The 26,893-nt window shown below is 51.7% G+C and overlaps 2 protein-coding genes across 3 annotated transcripts in view; one reads left to right on the top strand and one right to left on the bottom strand.

Annotated features, from left to right (window-relative positions):
- Positions 1-7,349, bottom strand: part of Glis2 (GLIS family zinc finger 2) — a 21,170-nt gene extending 13,821 nt beyond the window's left edge. The window contains exons 1-2 of one of the 2 annotated variants that reach the window (XM_050129751.1): positions 7,108-7,349; positions 1,755-1,850 (exon numbers count right to left, since the gene is read on the bottom strand). The gene's annotated coding sequence lies outside the window, so the exon portion shown is untranslated. The remainder of the gene's footprint in view (positions 1-1,754; positions 1,851-7,107) is intronic. The other variant, XM_050129682.1, reaches the window with a different exon arrangement.
- Positions 1-10,209, top strand: part of Pam16 (presequence translocase associated motor 16) — a 28,587-nt gene extending 18,378 nt beyond the window's left edge. The window contains exons 5-6 of the mRNA XM_050131310.1: positions 9,360-9,402; positions 9,487-10,209. Of these exons, the coding sequence (XP_049987267.1) occupies positions 9,360-9,402; positions 9,487-9,518 (75 nt within the window). The 3' untranslated portion in view covers positions 9,519-10,209. The remainder of the gene's footprint in view (positions 1-9,359; positions 9,403-9,486) is intronic.
- The last annotated feature ends 16,684 nt before the right edge of the window (positions 10,210-26,893 follow it).

Raw genomic sequence — 26,893 nt, 5'->3', positions numbered from 1 at the left:
CCCCCCGCCCCTTGGTTTCTCGAGACAGGATTCCTCTGTGTAGTTTTGGAGCCGATCCTGAAACTTGCTTTGTAGACCAGGCTGGCCTCGAACTCACTAAAACCTACCTGTCTCTGCCTCCTGAGTGCTGGGATTAAAGGTGTGGGCTACCACCAGCCGGCTCACTTTTTCTTTTTTTTCCCCACTTTTTCTTATGTCTATATTTGCTCTAAAAAGTAAAAGTGGCTCAGGGTAGAGCGCCTGCCCATAGGAGACCCTGGGTTTAATGCTAGGACTGTAAAAAGAGAAGACAGTCTGGGGACAAAGGGCCTCCTGTGTAGCATCCTGGTTTACCCTGCCACCCTTGAAAGAGGCGCTATTCTCCCCATCTTTAAGTTAAAGTAAACTGTCAAGGTGACAGTTTGCAAACCATGGTGAGGCTAGGATTCAAATCGGTCTTACTGAGCCCAAGGCTGCCCCACAGCACCAAAGGAGTGTTGTCCCCCAAAGCCTATAGTGACGAGAGACAGTTAAGTCTGCCTGTGATTCAGTGTAAGACAAGGCAGCAGAGGGACTGGACAGGAAGATGAGGAGCCGCGGAGTGTTCTACACAAAAGAGTGCCACTTCCCCTTCAGCTCAGAGCCACCTACCCTTAGCCTTTCCTTAGAACCTTTAACTCCCTAAAAGCCTGAGGCTTGCGTATCAAGTGGACAGCCACCCACACTCCCCTGCAGCTCTAAGTTCCTTGACCCCCTCCTCGGCATGTCTTCTGTGGCATAGCTTCTCCAGCCTCAGTCTCTTAGAGCTACCTGAACAAGGTTCACCTGCTGCTGAAGGCCTGTGATTCACCAAACCCAACAATGCTAAGAGGCCTGCCATACCAGCCCTGGGTCCAAGTCTAGCTAATGCATCACTAATACCACACACAATGTTGCCAACCCTCAAGCATGCCGAGTGTGCCTGACCTTGCAGGTCCTGTGTTCTGCCACTGACCTTCGGCTTCAGGCATTCTCCAGCATAAGGAGCCTCCCTCAAGAAGAAAGGCCTGAAGTGGGCAGGGACTGCGGCTCCTAGGCAGCTCCGAGCCCACTGAGGAAGAAAAAGGGATGGCCAGGACTGGAGAGATGGCTCAGTTGATAAAATGCTTGCCATGTAAGCATACACACCCGAGTTCAGGCCTCAGAACCCATGTGACAAAGGCCAGGCATAATGGCCCATGCTTACAATACCAATATTGGGGAAGCAGACAGGCAGATCTCTGGGACCCAGCCGAGCTTAGCAGGTGACTCCAGGGCTATCAGAGACCTATCTCAAAAAACAAGATGGACAACTTCTGAGGAATGACACCCAAGATTAGCTTCTGGTCTGCACACAAAACACACGCATGTACCCACAAACATGAAGACACACATACACCAAAGGAAGATCATTCCAGCTGACCCTTGACCTGCTCCTGCTGACCCAGGACCCAATCCTCTTCCCATAACGAACTGAGCAGAGATGTGAAGTCCTTGAGATATAGGGTGGGAAAGCCAGTTATCTCTTAATTTGATGTAAGACAAGACCCTAGGTCTTAGTTTCCCCACTGTGAGAGAATGAGGTTAGCCTGGACACCTGGGAGATGGGACACTCTGGAATATCCAGGTCTGTTTCCTTACACGGCTCTACTGCACCTGAACTTCCTTCTCCAAGCACTTGGTCTTGGGTGGATGTTTGCTGAGTGAGTAAATAGTTGTGTGTCTATTATCAGGGGAAGTGGTAGGTTTCAGGGTACCTTAAGTCCTACAAATGGAAGTGTCTTCCAAGGGCAAGAGGTCTCTTCCTCATATCTGGGGCACACACTGGGATCAGGTACAGACTTGAAAAAGGGCTGGAGAGGGGAGAGACAATATTGCCATTACTGGTCAGCTGTGATGACCAAAAGGACCCAACTCCTCAGCTTCATCCCCGGGACTCCCACCTACCCTAGGCCACACCAGTAGCCGCACTGTACAATCGCTGGTCTCTACCCTATACCCTTCCTCATCTAACTTACCCACTCAGCTCTACAGAGCAAATCCAGAAGCCAGGGAAGCCTTCAAATCCATCCTCACTCACAAGGAAACAGCTATCAGGAGGGGCCTGCCAGACCCAACCTGATCTAAGGACTGTGGAGATGGTCCCCACCACTCAGGAGGGAGAGGGGGACGAACAGGAGAACTGGCTCCGGCAGGCTGGGATATGCCAGTCAGATGCAGAGGACCCTGGGAGCAGACCTGGAAGTACGAGTGGAACTGGGCAGTTTCCAGGTTGAAGTGGCATTTCATGGGTCACGGTCCGTCTCAGATGCCAGGATACCTTACCCTGCTCGGTTCCACAGACCCTGGGCCCCCCAGACGCTGGATCAGGTTGGGTCTGGCAGGCCCCTTCTGGGGCATTTCCTTGTGGGTGAGGATGGGTCTGAAGGTTTCCCTGACTTCTGTAGAGTGAGTGGGTAAGTTAGGCAGAAAGGGATGACTTCTGTCCTCCCCCCACACCAAGATACCACAGGACAAGTCACCATAGCTCCCAGAGCCTCAGTTTTTCCCCTTTTTATTGCTGGGATCAAGGGGAGCGTGGGGAAACCATAGAGATCCTGTCTGATGGCAGGCTCCTAGCCCAGGCTGATTGAGAAGGCTCGGCAGCCTCCAGGAGCCTCTGCTGGGCTCCCCCCCACTCCTGGCCATGACTGGAGGAAGACACCAAGGGCTATTAGATGGGAGTCCCCTCTCCTAGCCATCTGTAAAGGCACACACGGACCCCTCCCTGTGCTGGGTACTACCTGGCCTCTCCCGCATCCAAGACAAAGGACTTGAGGGGCCCTTGCTGCTCCCTCACCGCAACAGTCCTGGCACTGGAAGATTCTCAGCCCCTTTGCCCATCCCCCACCAGGGGCATCTGGAGCAGATGGGAAGCCCCTGCTCCTGAAGCAGACTCTTTCCCACCCTCATGCCCCTCCCAGTCCAGCCACCAGCTAACTAGGGCCTCCCCCTCCTATCTGGGGGGATGGGCAGTGAACAGCCACAGTCAAGGACTGTGCCTGCCCAGGCAGGAGATGCCTAAAGGAAGGTGTCCCAGCTGCAGTGCCAGAAGGGTCACCCAGGTTGAACCTCTGAACTCCCAGGGGGCCAACCGGCTATAGAGGAAGTTTCTAGAGGCCTTTTTAGGAAGACCTGTGAGCTCCCCCTCTGCCCCCAAGCAGGGCACAAATGGGGAGAAGAGCCAGGCCTACCCTCTCCTCTACGTCACTCATCTCCCATGGAGAGATGGGGGGCATGTCTCGGGGAAAGATATATCCCAGCTGCCTGAGGACAAGGCCCCAGCTACATCCAGACTAGGAAACTGGCTGACATGCCCTTTCCCACAGATGCAGATGCCCGCTGGTCCTTTTCCATCCTGAGCCTCAGTTCCCTCACTTACCAAACTGGGATTAATGGGCCTGTCACAGACTTGGCAATTGCAGGTGGGATGCAGTCTCTGTCAAGTTGGCCAGTGGAAGGCATGTACGCTGGTTGGATTTTTCCAAGAGAAATTCAGGAGGGATCAGCACCCCATCCCTCAACCCGACCCACCTGGGGACGTCTGCCATGTTTTATTAGCCAGAGTAGGAAGGATGGCTCTGGTAAGGTGGGAGATGTGGGGCAGACAGTCAGGTTTTCCCCTGCAAACACCCCCAACTACTAGTACCAGCAGGCTCTGTCTTGTTCCTGAGATCAGAGCAATGGCTCAGTCTGTCCAACCAGCAGGGGAGGTGCTTGTTAAAAATGCCCGGTCCTCAACCTGGCCACACTTGTAGTAAAATTCACTATGGTAGGGCTCAGTGAAGCCACCTCAAAAACACACTGGGTCAGTAGATGTGTCCCACAGCTGGCTGAGGCTGCCGTCCACACATCCGGAATGGGGACAGTCACCTGTTCTGGTGTCCTCTGAGAGGCGAGTCCCCATATGCATGCATGGATTCTAATTCAGTATGGGGATGCCGCACAACTCCTGAAGGAGGGGGCTTCTAAGCAGAGGATGGAAACCCCAATGCTCTGTCCCAGAGACCCTTGTATCAGGTAAGAGAGGGTTCCTCACACTTAGCACCTACCCACGTCAGCCACAGGGTCCCTATCATCCTTGAAAGGGGAAAGGGCCCTCCCCACTCAGTACCTTGTAAGGATGGTTTCCAAATAACCATAAGCGAACAGAGAAGGAATTTAGAGGCAGCCCTGGGAAAGGTTTAGCCCCTCACTCTGTCCTGATTGATAGTCTATCCTTTGAGATCCATTTTTCCCACTTAGGTAAAGAGCCCACCTCATTTTCCCCTGGGATGCAGGAACCTTTAGTGGAACCTACAGAGAGGCACAGGAAAATGGGGGATCCAGCCAGGAGCATAGCGCACCCCCCCTCAGCCTTCCTTCTTTCCTAAAGAGCCCTAAATGCCTCCCAAAAAGCAGAACTGCAGGCCCCAGCCTCAACATCTGGTCCCCCAGTCACAGCTGTTACCCTCCTCCCTCATCCTGGGATAGCCCCAAACCCTGCCCAGCACTGGCACCGCCCTCTCCCCTAAGTGGGAAATTCAGATTCCAGGAGAATCCAGCTGGGGAGACGGAAATGTGCATGGGAAAATGTCGTGAGGAAAAACACACTCTTCACTCCACACCAGAGCCAGCACAGACCCTGGAACAATTTAGGTGGCCAGCGGACCCTCCCACTCCACAGGGCCAAGGCTGGGCTAGCCTTGGAGGGGAGCCTGAGACGCAGAGGTGAGCTCCAGCTTCTCTCCAGGCCCTAAGGAAGGGCCCTGGTGTCCAATTTGCCCTCTAGCCCCTCACTGGTATTCCCACTAAGGAAAGAGGGCGCAGAAGAAATGGCTATGGCTACCCTTTTGCAGCTGAGCTTTTTAGAAACAAAAGCTTTGTGGGGACGAGGTTTACACGATTGTTTAAAATGAGGTTTTGGGATGTCTGTGGCATCCAGTTATTCATACTGGCTCCACCCACGGATAATTGAGAGTTAGCTTTTGTTGGACGTAGCCTTCCTCCCTGCCCCCACTGACAGACGAACCTACTGTTAGGACTCAGAAAACTCACCTTGCCTGACCCTTGGTTTTACAGATGAGGAAACTGAGGCCTGGAAAGAGGAAGAGCCGGGCTAAAGAACACCCCTAAAGGTAGTGGTTGTGCCAAGATTCAAACCCAAGACACAAAAACAGGGTGTTTTGGCCAGGAGCTTTTTCCCATTCACCCTTCACACAGATTGTGTCCTGGCTCCAGCAAGTCCCCCCCAAAGCCACTGACCCCAAAAGTAGTAGTGCCTGGAAGTGGGGTGACTCATTGTCTGGCTTCCCATCCCCCGCATCTATGAGGGAGGGTTGGCAGGTGTCCCTGCATAGAGAGAGCCAAGAGCGGGAGAGTTGCCCCAGGGGGCCTGGGGCTAGGGTCACTCTGGGGACGGAGAGCCCCAGCTGGAGGGATTTAACACCAAAGGTCAGGGGTCACAGACAGGGAAGGGCAGGCAGGCATTGGGGGTCGGGGGTCAGCACTAATGGTAGCTCCGGAAAGAAGGGGGAGGGGGAAAAGCTAAAAAAACAGGGCTGCTTCCAAGGGGTCCCCACCCACAAAACCAAAGCCTGGCACTGCCTCCTGCCTGACTGGCGGCAGCACACAGGGTCGTACTGAGCTGGGAATGGGCTATGAAATGGGCTAGACTGGGCTCAGCAGGGGGTGTCTTAGGAGACTCCCCAGGTGCAACCCCTCCCCCATTACAGGCCAGGGCCAGCTGTGAGGCCCAGCCTGAGCCCACGGGGAAGAAAAAAGGAGGCAGGCGAAAGGGAGGGCTCTGAGGTCACTAGAGAGGGATGTGTGGGCTGGGCTGACACAGCTGTGGTACTGTGCCACCAGAGTGGAGCCTGGGGAGAGGTGGGCACGCTGAAGTGGTCACACTCCCCGAGCCTAGGGGCTTCAGAAAGCTAGCAAAGATATCAATTGTCTCCCTAGGCTCTGGTTCAGCCCCACCTTCCCTCCAGGGTGCCAGGACAGCTGGGAGGCTGCTGTGCAGAGTACCTGCCACAGAGGACCAAGGCTGAGGGCTTAACCCTGGCCCAGACGAAGACCCATGGGAGCTCAGGCACTGGTAGGGCCACTGGCTGTCCTGGCTGCCCCCTTGGTGTCAAGTATTCCCTCTAGAGCCAAGATCTTGGGCTGTGATGGCTGGGGGCCCAGGGCTCCTCCCAGCATCCCTTCCAGCTTCCCAGGCCCCAGGGCAGGGCTGGGCAACTCCCTGCAACCAGTGCTTCCCGGCCACCCTCTGGCTGGGCTGGGCGGGCCCTCCAGGATAGGCAGACAGGCAGCATGCTACCCTGCTGTGGCCTGAGTACCCTACTGGGCAGGGCATTGTGCCAAGGCGTCCAGGTGCCAGCCCGGACTCCAGGCCCATCCCAGGGGGCCTGCGGGGAGGCACAGGAATCTTCCTGCTTGGAGGGGAATGCACCTGCCTAGCCCCCTCCTCCAGTCCCACCCTTAAGATACAATCACTCACCCTCCCCATCCTGCCAGATCCCTCACCTGCTACTATCCACCTTGCAGGAGTGGACCAGACGCTAGACAGTTCTCCAGCTCCCGGTGCTGAAACAAGGGACGCCCCATTCCCTGCCTTTCCCAGGGCTTGCTAAGGGCAGCAAGAAGACTTTCCCCAGACAGGGAGGGCACCTTCCAAACAACCTGGGTGCACCGGTGAGCAAAGGCGGCTGCCTGATGCCCTTTACAACTTCATGCCCAGGCTCCGGGTGCCCCCTCTCACCTCACAGCGCACCCCCACCGAGACCGCCCAACTTCCCCACTGAAGTTTGTGCCCGCCCCGGGCCGGGCCGCAGTTCGGCTCGGCCTCCAGACAGAAGGAGGGAAGGGAGGAGAAAAGACGGAGATCGAAGGATCCAGCCAGGGAGCGAACGAGGGAGGGAGCGCGCAAACCAGCGAGCGCAGGGGCCTCAGCGAGGGCTCACAATGGCCCGGGGCGAGGCGTGGACGCGCGAGGGGAGGCGACCCTCAGGCCCCGCGGCCCCGCACGGTAGGCAAGACCCCAGCTGGGTCCGCGTCCTCCCGGCGCGACGCCCGGGGGCTTCCTACCTCTGCGGCCGGGCTGACGGGCTCCGGCTGCGGGTTCCGGCGGTCGGGGGACAGCGGGGGGCAGGCGAGGGGGAGGGCCGGGGCGGGCGGGGGCCCGGGCGCGAGGCTCACGGGGCGCGGGCTCCCCTGGCGCGGCCGCCCGGCGCCCGGCCGCTCCGCCACATCTGCAGCTCGGGGCAGGGAAGGTGGCCGCGGCGGCCGGGCCGTGCGGGGATGTCTTTGCGAGGGAGGGAGGAGAGAGGAGGAGGGAGGGGGCGGGAGGAGGGACCGTCGGCCGTGGAGGAGGGCGAGGAGGAGGGGCGCGGGGGGCGGTCTCCCTCCCTCGCGGCTCACTCGCTCCCGCCCTCTCTGCAAACCCCTCTCGCCACCGCGGCCCCAGGCCCGGGGCGCCAGCTGCCAGGCGGAGCGTGCGCGTCTGGGGGAGGGGGCGGCCGGCTGGGCCGGGGGAGGGGAGGAAGGGCGGACAGCAGCGGGAGCGGACACCGGGAAGGAGGGAGGGAGCCCCGCCGCGGCCCAGGCGCGCGTCCTCCTCGACCCCCCCCCCCCCGCCCGCCGAGGTCCCGCCCCCGGCCCGAGGGCAGCGCTAGGACACGGCCGGGAGGTGGCCTGGGAGGTGGGGGGGACGGGGGGCGGGGGAGACGAGATATCCCGCCCCTGGGGAAGCCTGGGAGAGGGGCGGGCGGCCGGCCTGGAGGAAAAGCCCCAAGGACCAGGAAGACGGAGGAGGCGGCTGCGGCAGAGGGGCGGGGACCCTCGCCTCCTCCAGTGGGGTCACCTTGGCCAGGGCCCCGCAGCCCTGGGCAGCCGGGAAGGCGCTAGGAATGCCTCTCTCAGACTGCCCTGATTTCCCCGCCCAGCCCAGTTCCAGGAAAGCTCGGGCAGAGGCTTTTTCTGATTGTGACAGGTTCGAGGTCACGCTCTACACTTCCAGCTTTGCCTTGTCTTCAACCTCAGTTCCCCTCATGATGAAATAAGCGCAGCGCAAGGCCTGGCTGCAACCAATGCAGGATTCCGGTATCTTGGTGACAACAGCCGGGACAACTGGGTCCCCCAGCCTGAGCGCCGCAGGGGTCACAGCACTTGGGATCAGTAAGTTGAATGAGTTGGTCACTGAGAAGTGGATGCAAGTCAGTGGATGACGCTTCACACGGCAACTAAGCTGTTTTCCACCTTTTCCTGGGAAGCTCGGGCTTGCGTTCTTTAGTGTTTTCTTTGGGCGATTCCTGAGTCTGCGCCTAGTATCTTCTTACCTGTCTTCTGTCTGGTGACAAATCTGGGTTCAAAAAGACAGCCCTCTTGATCCGAAGCAGGACTTGAGCACAGGAAACAAAAAGGCACTTCAGATCAGCATCCCCAGTAGGTGAAGTACTGACTCCGGTTTGGAATTCTGTTTTCACTCGGGCATTTGATGCCGCGGTCTCCACCAGAGCCAACATCAAGACGTGGGTCTTGATCGCAGGGCATCCTCATCACCAGGCACTGCTCTTGGCACACGCTCCTGATCTGGTGCGCAGGTAGAAACGTAATTGGTGCTCCTAACGTGGTGAACAAATGGACACGTAGTCAGTACTCTTAACCGATTATGTAGTCACGATGGGTGCTCGTCACATTTGTGAATGAAGACACATACTAAGTGCTTATGATCTTTCCCGTTCATGAAAGGGATTTAAGAAGGACGGTTCACTAGGAGCAGACGGCAAGGATAAGGGTGCTTCCCCAACCTCATTTCTCATGGGTGGATAATGTCGCAGTGCTGCCGGTTAAACATTAGCTGGCAGATGGACCCGGGGAAGGCCAGCTCTGGGACCTAAAGCTTCCAGGAGGGGGCTGTTAAGGGCCGACTCTCTGGATCCTTCCACGAGCGGAACGACACAAGGCGAAGGCGAAGGGCTGCAAAGCGCCCCCTCCCGGCGTCTTGAATCTGTCATTCAGCTGTTCTGTTCTGTTAGCCTAGTTCCAGCGCGGTATCTCAGCCAGGCTAACTGTAGTCCTGAGACTAAACTGGCTGGCTGGTATAAATCTTAATTTAGGAAAAAAAATGCTAATTGAGGAGCTGGGGGCATAGCTCAGTAGTACAGCGCACGTTTCTGAGTCCAATCCCTGATACCAGAAAAGAAAAAAATAATATCAAGTGCTTGTGGGACACCTGGCACTGTGTAATTGTAGGGACAAAAGGCCAACAACCCAGCTGGGGAGACTTGGCCCTAAGAAACTTCGCCTTCAAAATGTATTTTTCTTCATTTTGCTCCCAGGGAGAACTCAGACCCAGGATCCTGAGGATATGGGAGCACAGAGGTACACTTAATATAGGCTAATGACCTATATTATGGCAAGCCTTGCCCAATTCCAGGACCTAGCTGGTGTTCTCTTGACTACCAGGGGTCAAGAGGAGGAACCAAAACAAAATTTGATCGTTTCCTGAAAAACCAACAAGATTAAAGAAAGAAGCCTGAAATCCAGCACTTGGGAGGATCATCACAGGCTGCGGTCAGTCTGAACTACATAGTGAATTCAGCGCAGCCTTGGCTACAAAGTAAAATCTATCTCCAGTATTTAAGAATAAAAGTTGCGGGACAGTGGTGGCACAGGCCTTTAATCCCAACATGTGGGAGGCAGAGGCAGGAGGATCTCTATGAGTTCGAAGCCAGCCTGGTCTACAAGAGCTAGCTCCAGGACAGGCTCCAAAGCTACAGAGAAACCCTGTCTCCAAAAGCCAAAATTAATTAATTAATTAGTTAATTAATGAAAGTAAGCCGGGAATTGGTGGTACACGCTTTCAATCCCAGCACTCGGGAGGCAGAGGCAGGTGGATCTCTGTAAATTCGAGGCCAGCCTGATCTACAAGAGCTAGTTCCAGGACAGACACCAAAGCTACAGAAAAACCTTATCTTGAAAAAAACAAACGAAACAAAAAACAAAAAAGAAAGAAAAAAAGAAAGGAGTCTTGGCCAGGATGCACGCCTTTAATCCCAGCACTCAGGAGGTAGAGGCAGGTGGATCTCTGAGTTCGAGACCAGCCTGGTCTACAAGCGCTAGTTCCAGTACAACTAGGACTTACACAGAGAAACCCTGTCTCAAAAAAACAAAAAATTGAGTCTTGAACTAAGGATGGATGGAGCTCAATGGTAATGCATTTTCCTAGCATTGGCAAGGCCCAGTTCCAGCCCTAGCACCACACCACCAAAAACAGTTGAAAGGCTGATGCAAAGGCAGGAAGAGCAGAAGTTCAAGGTCATCCTAGGTTATATGATAATTTTGAACCAGCCTGGCATATATAAAATCTCAAGAATTAAATTGAGCGGGGGAGCCAGAGATGGCTCTTGCAGAGGTCCTGAATTCAGTTCCCAGCAACCACATGGTGCCTCACAACCATCTACAATGAGATCTGGTGGGCAGGCATACATGCAGGCAGAATACTATACATAATAAATAAATCAATCTTAAAAAAAATTAAATGGGGGTAGGAGGAAGGAAGGAGAGAAAACTTTGGGATGTAAAAACAAAAAGCAAATGAATAAACAAAAACAACAACTACAAAGAATTAACGAGGTGCCGAAGAGATGCTTAGCAGTTAAGAGCACTTGCTCTTGCAGAAGTTCTGGGCTCCATTCCACATGGTGCTCACAACCATAACTTCAGTTCTAGGGGCACCAAGCATGCACATGGTAAAATATGAATAAACATGAACTAAAATAAAAACGAACCTTTATGTTGCAAAGCCAGGTGTGGTGGCGTGGACTTTTAATACCAGCACTCAGAAGTAGATCGCGGCAAGTTTGAGACCTTATGTTGAGAAACTGGAGAGACCATAGGACTCAGGATGAGTAAACGGTCTCAAACTGACTCCTGCCCATAGCCAAGCATGCCCTACCTGTGGAAGCGCAGTCTGCAGGGTCCTTTATGGGGCTTTGCGAGCTCAGTGGAAGGCTCCTGGAAAAGGCTTCCAGTGTGGCTGGAAGAGAATAGGAAACAAATAGTAGCTATTATTGTTATTCCTGAAGCTATAGCCCGTGCTGAGCAAGGTCTAGGTAAAAGCAGTGATGGGAGGAATGAGAGCAGGACGGCTTACTAACCTTGTGCTGTGCGGCACTGTGAGCAGGGACCAACAATCCAGCCCTCCCCTCCGTTGGTTGGTGCTGGCCCTACTGAGCCTGCAGGGCTGGGGCTGCCTATGTATGGGTGGGGTGTTTGTTCTGGAAGTGGTCCTGGTTGTTCCTCACACCCTTCTCCAGGAGAAAAAGCAGGCCTAGAGTGAGCGGTAAGGCCCACCCTGGGCCTAGCTATACAGTGCAGTAGCACCGGCCTATAGGGCCAAGGGAAAATGTCCAGGACACACACTCCTAAAACCTGGCTAGGTCTGGCAGAGTTGAGAGAGAGAGCGCACGCCTCAAGTGCTCCTGTGTCAGAAGTTGACCCTGGATGCTGCAAGGGAAGGACAACAGCAAGTGGACTCCATCCGGGCTACTCTGTCCTCAGAAAAGCCCCTGAGAGGATTCTTTCAGCCATCTGGCTTCCTGGACGTGCAACCCTGCAGTTACATTGAGCTGGCACACTGGTGTGACACAGCTGGTTGGAATGTCTGTCTGTCTGTCCCCAAGGCCTGTACTTTATTTTACATAAGAAGTCTGTCCTTCCTTGGTGCTTTGGTTTCCCTGGGACTTCTCCCTCACGTGTGAGCATTCCCCTTGAAGGTCCTTACCGATTGCTGAAGGGTGTGGCAGCGGGGCAGGTACCAGCCGCCTGGCAGGCCCTCTCTGTCATCCCATCAAGCCTCAGTGCTCCATGAGCTTCTTGGGTGATAACACCTTACATCAGTGAAATACTGGAGAAGCTGTTAAATTTAGTTTTTGACTTCTTGTTGGGAGGTTTAAAAGGTAGTTCACATAGAGGCCACAGGGCCGGCCAGAAATACTGCTTAGAGGATTAGAACTGTCATAGTCTCCTTTCGAAGCATATGGTCAAAGGTCAGTTGTAGAATGCTTGCCTAGCATGCTTGAGGTACTGGGTTTGAAACCCATCCCATGAAAAAAAAAGCTAATACAGGCACCAGGAGGGACCTAGCAGCAGGTCTCCGGGCATTTCTACCGACCTTTCCCAGGGGAGAGGAGCAGTCCTTTCCCTGGCCTCTTTGCTCCTTCCCTCGCAGGGAGGAGACCCCACAGACACACCCTGGGGCAGGGACGACCGACGGAGGAGCGGCCGCGACACATTTTTGAGTCGTGACCAAGTGGAAACTCCCTCCCCGAAGCGGAAGCCGGGGGCGCCCCACTGGGGCCTGAGCCTCCGCCGGGGCGGGATCCCAGGTCGGGGGCGGGGCGCCGCGGGCGAGCCGGGCCCGCCCCCACTCCCCTCTCATGAATATGATGAATATGAATGAGGCGACTGGGGGCGGAAGCGCGAGGGGACCCCAGCCCTGCTGGCTTTGCCCACACCGCAGTAGCCGTGCTGCTGAAAGCGTGGCTAGCCTTGGGTGCCCCACTCCTCCCGCTGTGCCGGAGGGGGGCCTCCTTCCGGCCCGGCGCGCCCGAGAGGTGAACTCCCGGGTGTGCCCCACGGCCTGGCGCGGGGAGGAGCTCTGCGGCCACCGGTAGGTGTGGCGGAGCTTTGTCCCGCTGTCCGTCCTCCCCTCAAGTCTCCAGAGTCAGGCTTGCAGGAGAAGCCTTAGGATTCCTTCATTCCAGCACCGTCTTAAAAAAAAACACAATAGCTCTGTCTTCCTGGGGTTTGCTTCCAGTTGCAATGAAACACCCAACAGAGTCGAACCAGTAGGCTGTCTGATGAGTACAAGAAGACATAAACGGGAGAGAATAGCCAAGAAGGTGACTTAAGACCTGACGGAAGAGGCTTAGAGGTGTAGCTCAGTGGTAAAGTACTGCCCAGCACCACATGAAACCGGGCTTGGCCGTGCAGACCAGTACTCGTGTCTCTCTCGAATGTGGAGGCAGGAGCATCAGGACTCAAGATTGGTCTCAGCTACATAGTGATTTGAGGGCAACGCGGGCTACATGAAATCTTATCTCAAAAAGAACAACAGACCGTCTGAATGCATTTGGTCGAAGATGCTGCCCAGTGTGACTGGAGTAGAGAAAAAGAATGCTCATAGTTTTGAGCAGGTGACATATTAAGTGTTTTATGTTTGTTTTAATTCATCAGAACAGCTGGACGTGGGTGGTCTCCTGTTGTTGTCTGGAGGAAATCAGGCTCAGGGAGGTTAAGGTACTTGCTCCAGATCACTCCTTTGGCAGATAGATATTGGGAACTGAGACTGATGGCTGTCGTCACTGCCTGAACCTTGGATGACCTTGACCAGAGAGAGAGATCCTCGGGGCTGGTCCTCTCTTTCCACCTCGTTGCTAGGGTTGGGGGCCCAGACTGACCTCTAGAGATGGGCAGGCAGGTCCTTTGCTTCTGTGAACCAGCCAGCTGCAATGAGCACCCTACATAGAACAAGGGTGTGCTTCTTCTTAGAGATGCTTTGTTGTCACCTAAGCAGCCTGTGCAGTCAGGTACATACAAGTAGCTTTGCAGAAGGAGGGCAGAAGGGTGGTGGCAGGGAAGGGTCAAGGTGGTGAGGGTAGAAGGTGTGGGTAGAAGGGCCTGCATGCTGAATGCTTTGAAGCATTGACAAAGGCAATGCCAGCCAGGCAGGCCGTGTCTTCCACCAGCAGCTGAAGAACTGGTCGGATCATCCAGACATCCCTCCTCACTGCCTGGAGAGATTAAATCACTTATAAAACCTAAGGCTTGGTGCTTGCTGCCCCTGGGAGGTGGGGAGTCCTGCGCTGCTGATGGCTCCTTACAGTGGGAAGTGAGAAAGAGGCCCTTTTCTGCTATGCCCTATCTAGGGGGCCTTCCCCAGCTTGGTGCAGCCATCCACCCTGGCCCCGTAGGCTCGTTAGGAGCTAGCTCAGCCTGGTCCTCCATTTGAGGAGCTTGGCTGCTCCATGCGCCCATGCCTGGTGTCTCTAAGGAAACTGAGATGCTGGGGCGGAGGGTGGGGGGAGAGGACCACAGTGGAACTCCTTATCAGGCCCATTTGAAAAGGAGACTTGGAGATGGTATACGATTCTCCTGAGAGGACACAGCTGTTAAAGAGACATCGATGGTATTCAAGCCCAAATTTGACACTGGAGCGTAGGTAAAATATTTACTTAAAAAAAACAAAACAAAAAAAACAGAACAGCAACACTAGGGATAGATGGGCGCGATAACCAAGGGGAAGAAGACACTTTCTATTCTCAGTTCCTGCCCCTGTCCCCAGACTTTTGTGTCTGAATGAGTCAGCCAACCTTTCTTCGGGTGGCACAGATATAGGTGGGGCCAGGGGCCCCTTAGACAGCAGGTGGTAATGTCATCAAGTCAGGTTAGGTCTGGGGCTCCATCTTAGCTAGGAATATTTGACTCTAGGGACACTTTCTGTAACCCAGGCTTTGAACTACTGGAGTCTCTGTGTGGGTCGTCACTGACCAGGTAGGCATCAAGAATGGGATGCACACGGGGCTGTGGCAGTGTGCGTCTTTAATACCAGTTTGGAGGTGGAAGCAGCGGCAGGTAGATCTCTGGTCTACAGAGTGACTTCTAAGACGTGGATGGCTAGACAGAAACTTTTTCTTCCTTTTTTTTTTTTTTTTAAAGATTTATTTTGTATACAGTGTTCTCCTGCATGCATGCCTGCCAGAAGAGGGCACCAGATCTCACTACAGTTGGCAGTGATTGCTGGGAATTGAACCCGGGTCCTCTGGAAGAGCAGTCGATGCTCTTAACCTCTGAGGCATCTCTCCAGCCCCAGAAACTGTCTTGAAAAAGAAAAAACAAACAAACAAACAAACATACAAATACCCCATCGCCAAAAACCAAATAAGCTCAAGGCCAACCTGGTGTACAAAGCATATTCCAGGACAGCTAGAGCTGTTATATAGAGAAACCTTGCCTTAAAAAAAAAAAAAATATGGGGCTGGAGAGATGGCTCAGTGGTTAAGAGCACTGCCTGCTCTTCCAAAGGTCCTGAGTTCAATTCCCAGCAACCACATGGTGGCTCACAACCATCTGTATTGAGATCTGGTGCCCTCTTCTGGCCTGTACAGAATACTGAGAATACTGTATACATAATAAATAAATAAATCTTTAAAAAAAAAACCCAAAAATATAAAATAAAAACAAAACAAAATAAGCAAACAAGAACAACTAGAAAAAGGATGGGATGGGATAGTATGGGCTAGAGGGATGGTTAAGTGGCTAAGATTTGGCTGCTCCTTGTAGGAATGTTACCCACATGGGTGACTCCCAGCACCTCTGTGGCAGCTCAGAGATGTCTGCAATTCCAGTTTCAGGGGCTAACACCTTCTAGCTTCTGAGTGCAGCAGGCATGCATGTAGTGTACAGACATACATGCAGGCATAGCACCCAGGCACATAAATTAAAAATAAATAAATTAAAAAATTTTGTTGTTGTTGTTTTTTTGAGACAGAATTTCTCTGTGTAACCCTGACTATCATAAAACTTGCTTTGGAGACCAGGCTAGCCTCGCACTCACAGAGATTTGCCTCCTCTGCCCCCTCCCTTGTCCCGCGTGCTGGGACTAAAAGTGTTAGCCACCATGCCTGATTTGGTTTTGTTTGGTTTAGGTATATGGAAGCTTTACTGCATGTGTTGCTGTGTACCACTCAAATGCAGTGCCTGAGAAGAAGTCAGATCCCCTGGAACTGGGGTTACAGAGGGATGTCAGCTGCTATGAGGTACCAGGAATAGCACCCCAAGTCCTCTGGAAAAGCAGACAGTAATCTTGTTTGCTTGCTTGCTATGGTGTGTTTTGTTTTGTTTTTTGAGACAGGTTTTCTCCATGTAGCCCTCGCTGTCCTGGAACTCACTCTGTAGACCAGACTGGCCTTGAACTCAGAGATCTGCCTAGAGTATAAATTTGGTTTCACTGCAGTCTAACACAATTATTTTTAGTTAATATTAGTTAAACTCAGAGTAATTTGATAAATTAATTAAACTCAAAGTAATCATCCTGCCTCAGCTTTCTGGGTGCTAGGATTACAGATGTAGTCTGGTTATCTTTTGGGGAGGTGAAAATGTTCCAGAATAGATTGTGGACACAATTATTGTGCTATGCCGAAACTGCTGAACCCTATATAGGGATGTAATTGCCAAGTGTGCGTCCCATGGCTTAGGAACTATCTCACTGAACTCTTAAGAAAATGATCCAAACGCCTTTAATCCCAGCACTCGGGAGGCAGAGGCAGGCAGATCTCTGGGAGTTCGAGGCCAGCCTGGTCTACAAGAGCTAGTTCCGGGAAGGGCACCAAAGCTACAGAGAAACCCTGTCTCAGAAAAAAAAAATGGTAGCAAACACCTTTAATCCCAGCAGAGGCAGGCAGATCTCTGAGGTCAAGGCCAGCCTGTCATGGTCTGTCCTGTCCCTTTAAGAGACAAGACTAGCCCACTCCCTCCCCTGTCCACTGAGGCAAGCTAATCTTCAGCTTCTAGCCTGAGCCTCTCCCTTCCTCTCTCTCTCTCTCTCTCTCTCTCTCTCTCTCTCTCTCTCTCTCTCTCTCTCTCTCTCTCTCAGAGGTAGCTTGTATCTCTTCCTTCTCCCCACTTCTCCCCTTCCCCCTCTTTGTTTCTCTCTCCCCCTCCCTCTCTGGTCTTCACCCCTTCTCCCCTTTCTCCTCCATAAGGCACTAAATAAATATTCACCCTCACTCTGCATGGTGTGCCTATCCTTCTGTCTCTCACCAGCCACGTGGCTCCCTGACTGGAACCTTCAGAGACCTGTGGCATGGTCTCGTGGTGTGCCCATCCCTCTTGTCTCTCCTCATGACTGGCTACCCTGTTGAGGTCTCTCACCCACTGGGGCTGCAGCTCCCTGCCTGGGACTCGCTGCCCCTTGTGGCCCACTGCAGCCATTTGGGGAACTGCGCTATCACTGGCTGCTCTCAGGACCTGCTGGCTGCTGCTGCTGCAGCGTGGTCTCATGGCCTGCTGCCCACTGCAGCCACTCGGGGACCTGCAGCATTTTTATTTAAACCATAACAATGGTGCTCCGTGACTCGTCCAGGCTCTACACATTCCCTCTGGCCAGCAGACAGGCTGGCTGAAGATGTATAGAACCCTGGGACCGAGAACCAGGTTTCTTTACTACAGCTTTCTGTTCTACCTGCCTGAACGCGATTTCTATACACACCACCAGCTTCGGTTGGTGAGTTTCCCCCATTCTGGTCAGCTTAATCATTTCTCCGAACCCAAGGAACTGACCATTGAGCTCCCGGAAATCTTCTGGTGTTCCTAGAAATGGGGGGAGCCCCCAATTATGGTCTTCATGGTTATGGTTGAGCCCTTGCCTGACATTCATCTCTGGATTGCTTCCCTTAGCTAAAATTGTGTTTAGATGACCCGGGGTCCGTCCTGTGACTGGGGACCCAAAGTCCCTCTGATTTTTCTTTCTCCTTTTTTCTTTTCTTCCCACCACCTTGCCATGAAAGGCCGCTCTGACTTCTAAGTTGCCCCGACTGGAGCCAGTAGGTCAGGCTTAAGCACCTCACCTGTAGGCAGAGGACGCTCTCCCACAAGCCCTGCAGTGTTTGTCATTGATTCACACCCTGCCTATGGAGGGGAGACGTCTTCCTATAGGCCTTGTGGTGTCACCGTTGTGTGGGTTTTCATGGTTTCAGCTATAGGTAGCAAGCCATCCATGTCCTTCAATCCAGCCTCCCCCTGGGATGGAAGCCTTTTAGAGGCCCTAAAACCCCAGGCCTTAATGCCCTACTTCTTCAGCTCCTACCCTCACTCCACTGGTGTCCCCCAGCTCCACTTTTATGGGAGCTTTGTAACTACTGTCAGCGCACAGGCAAATGGAAGGAGTTTCCTCAAACTGTCCCTGCCACCGCTACTGCTGCCAACAGGATTGGTCAGATCCACAAGGCGGCTGTTTTCAATTCCAGCCTTTTGCTCCCTGCTGCGGCTTGTGGCTTGGTGGCTCAGCGACAGGGTGGATCACACCTCTAGGTCTCTCTTAATATTAAACTTAAAATTCCTGCAGCTCTGGCCAGGAGGTGGTGGTGCATGCCTTTAATCCCAGCACTAGGGAGGCAGAGGCAGGCCAATCTCTGGGAGTTCGAGGCCAGCCTGGTCTACAAGAGCTAGTTCCGGGACGGACACCAAAGCTACAGAGAAACCCTGTCTCGAAAAAAAAAAAAAAATTCCTGCAGCTAAAAAATTTTGGCTTTTCCATACAACATGTGACTGCTGCCATTTTTACCGAGGTCAGGCGACCTTACCACCATCTTAACTGAGGTCAGGTGACTTCACCGGTATCATAACTAAGGTATTTATTTATGTTTTTGTCTCTAAATTTTTCTTGTTGACTCTGTTGCATGTGTGTTTTGTGCAGGGCCTACCAAGAGCATCCACTTTATCCAATTCCTATTCACTCTGTGTGTGTTCATACATGTAACTTAAATGCACCTATGTTTACTGTTAAATGTTATAATTGTCTGCTCATTGTATCTCATTCCAGACTACAAAGCAGTAAGTTTTAATGTTTTAAATTGGTATGTACTTTTAAGTCTCTTGCAAAAAATACTATATGTGGCCAGGTGGTGGTGGCGCACGCCTTTAATCCCAGCACTTGGGAGGCAGATCTCTGTGAGTTCAAGGCTGGCCTGGTCTACAAGAGCTAGTTCCAGGACAGGCTCCAAAGCTACAGAGAAACCCTGTCTCGAAAAACAAAACAAGCAAACAAACAAAAAAACTATATATGTAATCTAACCCTGATTTAAAATATATTAAGCTGTTCTCTCCTAGTGTCAATTCTGCTGTTAACCTTCTACTGCAAGCAGTTTTTCTTCTTTCTGTCTTTTTATGAGTGTAAATATCACCTTTTAAGTTGAGAGCCAGTACGGTCAAACTTGGACCCAGCTCTCCAGGCAGATTCTATTCTGTAGTTATATCTGATAACACAGCCTAGTCTACAGATTGAGTTACAGGACCACCATGGCTGCACAGAAAAACCCTTTCTCCAAAAACAAAAAACAAAAAAGTGCCCTGGCTTCTTTTCTAGAGGTCCTAAATTCAATTCGAAACACCCACAGGGTGGTTCATGACGATCTACAGTAGGACCTGATGCCCTCTTCTGGTGTGCAGGTGCACATGCAGACAAAACGCTCTATAGAAATACATAAACATTAAATTTGTCTGGACTATGAGATAATTCAGTAGTTAAGAACACATACTGCTCTTGCAGAGGACCCGAGTTCAGTTCCCACTGCCCACATCATATATCACACAACTTTATCTTTGTTTTCCACGTAGCAGGTGCTCAGTGTGTGCTGAAAACATCTGCAGGCTCATTATATCCACAGTGTTGGAGGTGGGTCATACAAGTAGATCATGGAGTCTCAGCTCAGTCGCTTTCTGTGTGTTCCAGTACCCGTAGGTGCAAACCCAAAGCCTGATCTGGCTCAGAAGAGGCAAGAAGGAGGGGACTGAGGCTGCAGGGTTTGCAGAGGAAGATTGGCTGCCTTAGTACGCCCTCTGCCTTTGCACCTTTGGAGTGTGGCTGATTCGCTCCAGAGAGGAGACTCATGCCTCTGCTGCTGTCTGTTTAATATTTTCTTAAATGAACCTCTCCGCCAACACAAATAATCCCAATCAGACAAATCAGACTGAATTAAAATACACCCATGTTTAAGAGATGAGAATACTCCTGGGTGGCCCATGGAGAGGGGAAGAGAGAGAAGGGAGACCAGGGGTAACCTGGAGAGCACATGCTCATTCTCTGGGGGGCAGTTTAAATACCAGTTTCAACAGGGCCCTGGAACTGCTGTAGGAGAGGGGTGCTAGGCTGCCGACCCCCACCTGATCTGGGAGGAGGACCTTGTCTCAGCCTTGAAGCCACTATTAGAATCTCTGCTGGGACAGCCTGGGGAGGGGACTAGGGATTAGGTCTCGGTGAAAGAGACCTTGCCTGAGTATTGTGTAATTGTGCCAGCCAGGGAAGTGCTAACTTCTACTTCTGCTTTACTCTCAACTCAGCACTTCCAAAGGGGAGACCATGACGTCACAGGTCTGCAGATCTCAGTGAGTTCCAGCAAGATCCTAGGCTGGCCTCTCCTTAGCTTGAGTCAGCTCCTAACTCATCCCTGAAAGCTTCTCCAAGCAGGTGATTGGGTGCTGTGGGCAGCAGCTCACCCTAGCACAAAAGCTTGCATCACCTCTAGAACGACAGCAAGAAAGGGGAGTAGCAGCTCCCCATGAATCCGGCCAGCTCTGTTAGCTGCTACCATGGAGCTTGTGCATAGCCCTGTGTTCAACTATGAGCTTCTATCTGCCAGGGCTGTACCTTCAGCTAAGTCCGTGACGTAAGTTCTTACCAGTTCACATTTTTCATCCATGATACTTCCTGGGGTTCTCTTGAGGACTGAATGGGACAGGGCATCCAGATTTCTTAGCACATGCTTAGCCCAGGGGAGGTACAGTGAAACTGATGTTCAGCTCTCTCTCCCTGACTTACATCTGTTGTACACAGTCTGCAAGGATATGCTTCTGTTCTGGAGTGTATGTGCATACCAGTGGCAGCCCTCTTTTCATTATTTTATTAAATTTCTAATGTGTATGATATTCTGTCTGTCTGGAGGTCTCTGTACCACATATGTCCCTGTTGTCCTAGGCAGCCAGGTGTTGGATCCCCCGGAAAAGGAGTTACAAATGGTTTTAAGCTGCTGTGTGTGAATGCTGAGACTTGAACCTGGGTCCTCTGCAATAGCAGACAGTGTTCTTAACTGCAGTACTGGGCGTTGAACTCAGGGTCTTGTGCCTTAGAGACAGGCACCCTACCACTGAGTGATAGCCCCCCTTTCGTAAATTAAGGCAGGGTTTCATGTAACCCAGGATGGCCTCAGATTCACTATACAGCCATGAGCAGTGAAGCCAGGAGGACCAGAAGTCGAAGGTAGCCTGGGATGACAGGCGAGTGCTATCATATCCAGTTTATATTGGGCTTGGCATCAGACCCAGGGCTTCGTGCTTGCTAGGCGACCGTTCTATTAACTGAGCTGTATCTCCAGACCCTACCCAATCCTTTTTTTACCTTTTACTCCAAAACAAGGCCTCAATAAATAGCCTAGGCTGGCTTGGACTTGCTTTGCAGCCCAGACGGGCCTTGAACTTGAGGTCCTCACGCTTCAGCTGGCATGGCACATGGCATGCACCACCAGGCCCGGCTCTGCTTCCTTTCTGATACCCGAAGAGTTTTGGGTTGTCTGACTCCCCAGTAGGAAAGCAGTGGGGCAGAATGGGGCGGGAGAAGAGGAGCAGTGGTCCTGGCTTGTGCACATCAGCTGCAGAGCCTGCAGGCTAGGGACTGCCCTGGGAGGGCCCTTCTGTACCCTAAAGCTCTATCTAAGGCTGTGGGAGGGACCTGGGGTCTTCTAGAGGCTCTCAGCCCCTTGTCCATCAGACGCCTGTGTGATCTCAATGTTAGAGGGTCACGGAGTCAGCATTCAGGTCATCTCTGCCTTCCCTCCTGGACACCTGGAGGCTAGTGGAAGGCCTGAAAGGGGAGGATGCTCCAGGACCTGGGACTTCTCCAAAGAGGATTCTCAGTGCCCAAACAGAGCCTTTTGGATGCCCATTAGAGTCTAAAGCAGTGCTTCTTAACTTTCTTAATGCTGCAATTCTTTATTTTTTTATTTTTATTTTTTAAATACTTATTTATTATGTATACAGTATTCTGTCTGTGTGTATGCCTGCGGGCCAGAAGAGGGCACCAGACTCCATTACAGATGGTTGTGAGCCACCATGTGGTTGCTGGGAATTGAACTCAGGACCTTTGGAAGAGCAGGCAATGCTCTTAACCTCTGAGCCATCTCTCCAGCCCCTGCAACTCTTTAATACGATTCCTCATGTTGTGGTGATCCCAACCATAAAATTATGTTTGTTGCTACTTACTTCATAATTGTAACTTTGCTACTGTTACGAATCATAATGTAAATATCTGATATGCAACCCACAGGTTGAGAACCACTGGTCTAAAGCTTCAAGGAGTAAAAAGTACAGGCTTCTTCTAAGTCTTGTTTGTCTTTCTGTTTTAGTTGTAAAATAATGGTTCTTCTGGTTTTGCTACTGTTTTGAAACCCTGAAGCAGAGCACCTCCCAGAATTTGCTGATAGTAGATAGAGTGTTAGGAGCATGTCTCTGGGCTCAGTGACATTTTATTTCCCTGGGGGGCTGGAGAGATGGTTTATTGGCTAAGGCTTAGCATCTACTGCGCTTGCAAAGAGCCTAGCACCCACAGGATGGCTCACAACCCTCGTAACTTCAACTCCAGGGGTTCTGACACCCTCTTTTGACCTCCAAAGGTACCAGGCACACACATGGTGCACATACATACATGCAGACAAAATTATACACATAAAATAAAATGAATAAAACTTTAAAAAATATTATTTTATTTTAAATTATGTTTATGCCTATGTGGGTGTGCGCATGGGTGCAGGAGCCCAAAGAAGCCTCAGGCATTAGATCCCCAGAACTGGAGTTACAGGCAGTTGTGTGTCATCTGAGGTGGTGCTAGGGACTAAATCTGAGTCCACTGCAAGAACAGTACTCACACCCGCAGGTGGTGGCGCACGCCTTTAATCCCAGCACTAGGGAGGCAGAGGCAGGTGGGTCTCTGTGAGTACAAGGCCAGCCTGGTCTACAGAGCACCAGGACAGCCGGACTACACAGAGAAACCCTATCTCGAAAAACAAAACAACAACAACCAAAAAGAGCACTCTTAACCCCTGGGGTCAGTGATTTTCACCTTTGCTAGCCCTTTTCCTCGTCCTGGCTCTGAGATACCCAGGTGCGAGGGAGCTAGCCTATCCCAGCATCCCGACCAAGTCCTTGCTCCCAGTCCGAGTGCCCACTTCCTTCCTCAGGTAGGTCTATCACCATTCACACTTGCGCTTAATGTCGTCTCCACTGCTGGCTGTGGGTTCAGTTTGTCTGTTTGGATCTTAATGGGGACACAGGAGCAATCAACACAGCAGCCTATGGCTACTGTTTGACTGACAGCCATCTGGCCACTCACCCACATTCCCAGTGCATGGAATATTAGCTATTAGCCTTTTTGGGTTTTCCAAATCCATTCTGTTCATTCCTCTTCTGAGTGTCAATCCCCCCCCCTTTTTTTTTTTGAGACAGGTTTTCTCTGTGTATCTCTGGCTGTCCTGGAACTAGCTCTGTAGACCAGGTTGGTCTCAAACTCATAGAGATCTGCCTGCATCTGCCTCCCCAGTGCTGAAATTAAAGGCATGCACCAGCATTGCTTGGCTCAAATCTTCTTTTGATGTATTCAGCTGGTCTCTTCTATTAAACAGCTCTCTAGGCATTGGAGGGCATTGTTATGACAGCCAAATTTTCTAAGATTTTAAAGCGCTTTTATAATACCGACCAGGGGCCTAGAGAGATGGCTCAGTTGTTAAAAGCATTTTCTGCTCTTGCAGAGGATCTAGGTCCAGTTCTCAGCACTCACAACTGCCTGTAACTACAGCTCCAGAGGTCCCAGGGTCTTCTGATCTTCGAGGGCACCGGGCATGCATATGGTGCACATACATACATGCAGCCAAATCTCATACACATAAAATACTGACCTTGAGCCGGGCAGGGTGGCACGTGCCTTTAAATTCAGCACTCAGGAAGCAAAGACAGGCAAATCTGTAACTTCGAGGCCAGCCTGGTCTATAAGAGGGCAGGCTCCAAAGCTACAAAGAAGCCCTGTGTTGAAAAGGAAAAAAAAATCTGACCTGGAAGCTGGACTTTTATCTCACCTTGCACTGAGTCCCATCCCCAGCAAAGCAGAAAGCAAACCACAAAAGGAGAAAAGGGAGCTTGGAAGATGGCTCAGTGGATAAGAGCTCCACCTCAGGGTAGGTAGTTAATCTGGGAAGATGGCTCAGAGGATAAAAGCTCTTCCTCAGGGTAGGCAGTTGTTAATCTGGGAAGGTGGCTCAGAGGATAAGAGCACTTCCTCAGGGAAATTGTTAATCAGTTGATCTGGGGTCAGCTCAGCACCTTTGCAGAGACTGTTTTTGATAGGTAGGTTGAAGTGGGAAGATGCACCCAAACGTAGGTGGAGCTTTTTGTCTAGGAGGTGTGCTAGGGGAAGGCTTTGCTTTTCCTCTCATTGCCTTTGTGTCTGGGTCCATCTGATCCATTCCTTCACTAACATCAGAACTCAGCTTCTTCAGGTTCCCACTGTGGACTGAAAACCAGCGGCTCTCTAGGAATTCTCCAGCCTTTTAACCCCAAGTCTGGACTGCCGAGGCATCCAGCCCATGGATTCTCAGCCATTGTTGGATTACCTGGACGGACTGTATTGTGTAAACTTTCAGTGTAATAAATCTCTTTTTAACATTCTTTCTGTCAGTTCTTTCTTCTAATATATCTACTATATGGTGACTAACAGGGCTAACATATGGTGCATGTGAACCCTAGTTCAAATCTCCAGCACGCAAGTAAATCACTGGACAGAGCTGAGTGTGCCTGTTCTCTCGGTATCCTGGGGCAGAGATAGATGGGCTCCCAGGAACTCAGTGGCCAGCCAACCTAGCCAAAACCTCAGACTTCCTTCAAGTTCAAAGAGAAAGGCTGTCTTTGGCAATGAGGTGACAGTTAATAGCAAAGGATACCCAGCTTACTGCTCTGGCCTACACATGGGCATTTGCATCCACACACTCATGCGTGTGTGCCACACTTGCCACATACACAAACACACTCACACACACACAATTCTTTAAAAAAAATAATAAGTTGATCTTAGTAGGACCCACCAGCAGATGCCTGCAGTCCACTGTCAGCTGAGGAAGGAGGAGCCAAGCCAAAGGCTTTTTGAGCTCTGCAGTGAGTTCAAAGTCGACCTGAATAATTTAGCACAATCCTGAATTTAAGAGGGGTTGGGAGTCTAGGAATAGAGCTCAATGGTAGAACAATAGGAAGCAAACATGAGGCCCTAGGCTTGGTCCCACGAGAGAGGGGAGACGATAACGCTATAGTGAGACTACACACCATGTTGGAAGGCGAGGTCAGGCTGGGCTGTCTGTCAAGACCCTGACTCAAGTGTCCTCCGCCAGACTGGGAAGGGCTCTGAGAGGGTTCTGGATGGAGCTTTTTTTTTTTTTTTTCCGAGACAGGATTTCTTTGTGTAAGCACTGAACTCAAGGATCCACCTGCCTCTGCCTCCAGAATGCTGAGATTCGAGGTGTGCACCACTACTGTCCAGCTGCCTATAATCTTTTTTTGCAATTTTCAAATTTACCTTTGTTTGATGTGTATGTGCACCACGTGCATGTAATGCCAGAGGAGGCCAGAAGAGGGCACTGGATCCCCTGGGACTGAAGTCACAGAAGGCAGGGAATTGCCTTGCACTTGCTGGGACTTGAACCCAGGACCTCTGGAAGAGCAGCCAGTGCCCCTGACTGGTGCACACCTCTAATCCCAGCACTTGGGAGGCAGAGGTTCACAGCAACCTAGCAATGTAGCCTCTGGCACTCTCTTACCTACAGACAAGGAAGACTGCGTGCTACTGAGTGAGGCAAGGTCACACAGCGAGGCCAGGCTTGAAGCTGAGACCGTCCAATCTGCAGTGGCCGTGGATGTTTAGGAAAGCATTTCTGGTCATTTCTAACACTGGCAGAGTGCTTCCCACAGCAGATGTCACTGAGTTTTCAAACAGGGCCATGCTAACCCCAGACTTCAAACGTATCTATGATCTCTATAGGGGATGCTTGTCACCTGCTCAGAAGTGACCTGTAGGGCTGGGGATGTAGCTCAACTGGTAGAGTTCTTGCTTAGTGTGCGCAGAACCTCAAATTTGATCCTCACTGCACAAACTGGGGTGAGGGCCCACACCTCTAAACCCTTGCCAAACAGAGACAGAAGAATGAGAAATTCGAGGTCATTCTCAGCTACTGGAATGAGTTTCAGACTAACCTGGGGTGCGTGAAAACCTGTCTAAAATAAAGATTAAAGTACTCATTGCCCCAGGGGACATGGAGGACGAGAGAGGTTCCTCCTGATCCTGATGTGGTCTTGGGCCCAGGCTCTCCCAGTTTCCTCTGGATGCTGTTATCAGCTCTTAAGAATAGAAGCCAGGCCCCCTGTCACTGACCACTTCTGGGTTTCATCCCTCGCCTTCTTGGATTCAGGCCCTGTGCTTCCCCTGTGTATGATCCCACCTGTCCTATAGTTTTGCCAGCAAATGTGGTAATGTGTTATTCCGTTTCTGACCCTCTGTTTTCCATCTGTAAACCTGGGGTCATAAACAAAAGTCTCTATTCACAGGTGGCTTCAGGATTAGCTGGGAATAGAGACGAATGCTCAACTATGCCTAGCACTGTGAGCTTCTAGTTGGCTCTTGCTTCATGTCCAGCGACCTTGTGCAAAGATATGCCAGCACCCAGGCCTGGGTTTCTCTTGAGTGACAAAAAGATTTCCCATGTCTCAGTTCTGCTCAATATGCAGGGACCTCAATGCTGGGTCTCAGGTCGGACCCCTTGAGATGTCCCTGTCTTCTTCTGTTTGTTTTTTGTTTGTTTTGTTTTTTGTTTCTCCAGACAGGGTTTCTCTGTAGCTTTGGAGCCTGTCCTGGAACTAGCTCTTGTAGACCAGGCTGGCCTCGAACTCACAGAGATCTGCCTGTCTCTGACTCCCGAGTGCTGGGATTAAAGGCATGTGCCACCACTGCCCGGCTCTTCTTCAGTCTTGAAGAAAACACAGCCCATGGCCTCTTACAGATCCACAA

Source organism: Alexandromys fortis, unplaced genomic scaffold (assembly GCF_014885135.2).
Source record: "Alexandromys fortis isolate MF-2015 unplaced genomic scaffold, M_Fortis_MF-2015_v1.1 scaffold_29, whole genome shotgun sequence".
Lineage (NCBI taxonomy): Eukaryota > Metazoa > Chordata > Mammalia > Rodentia > Cricetidae > Alexandromys > Alexandromys fortis.
This window is presented reverse-complemented; position numbering and strand designations above follow the sequence as displayed.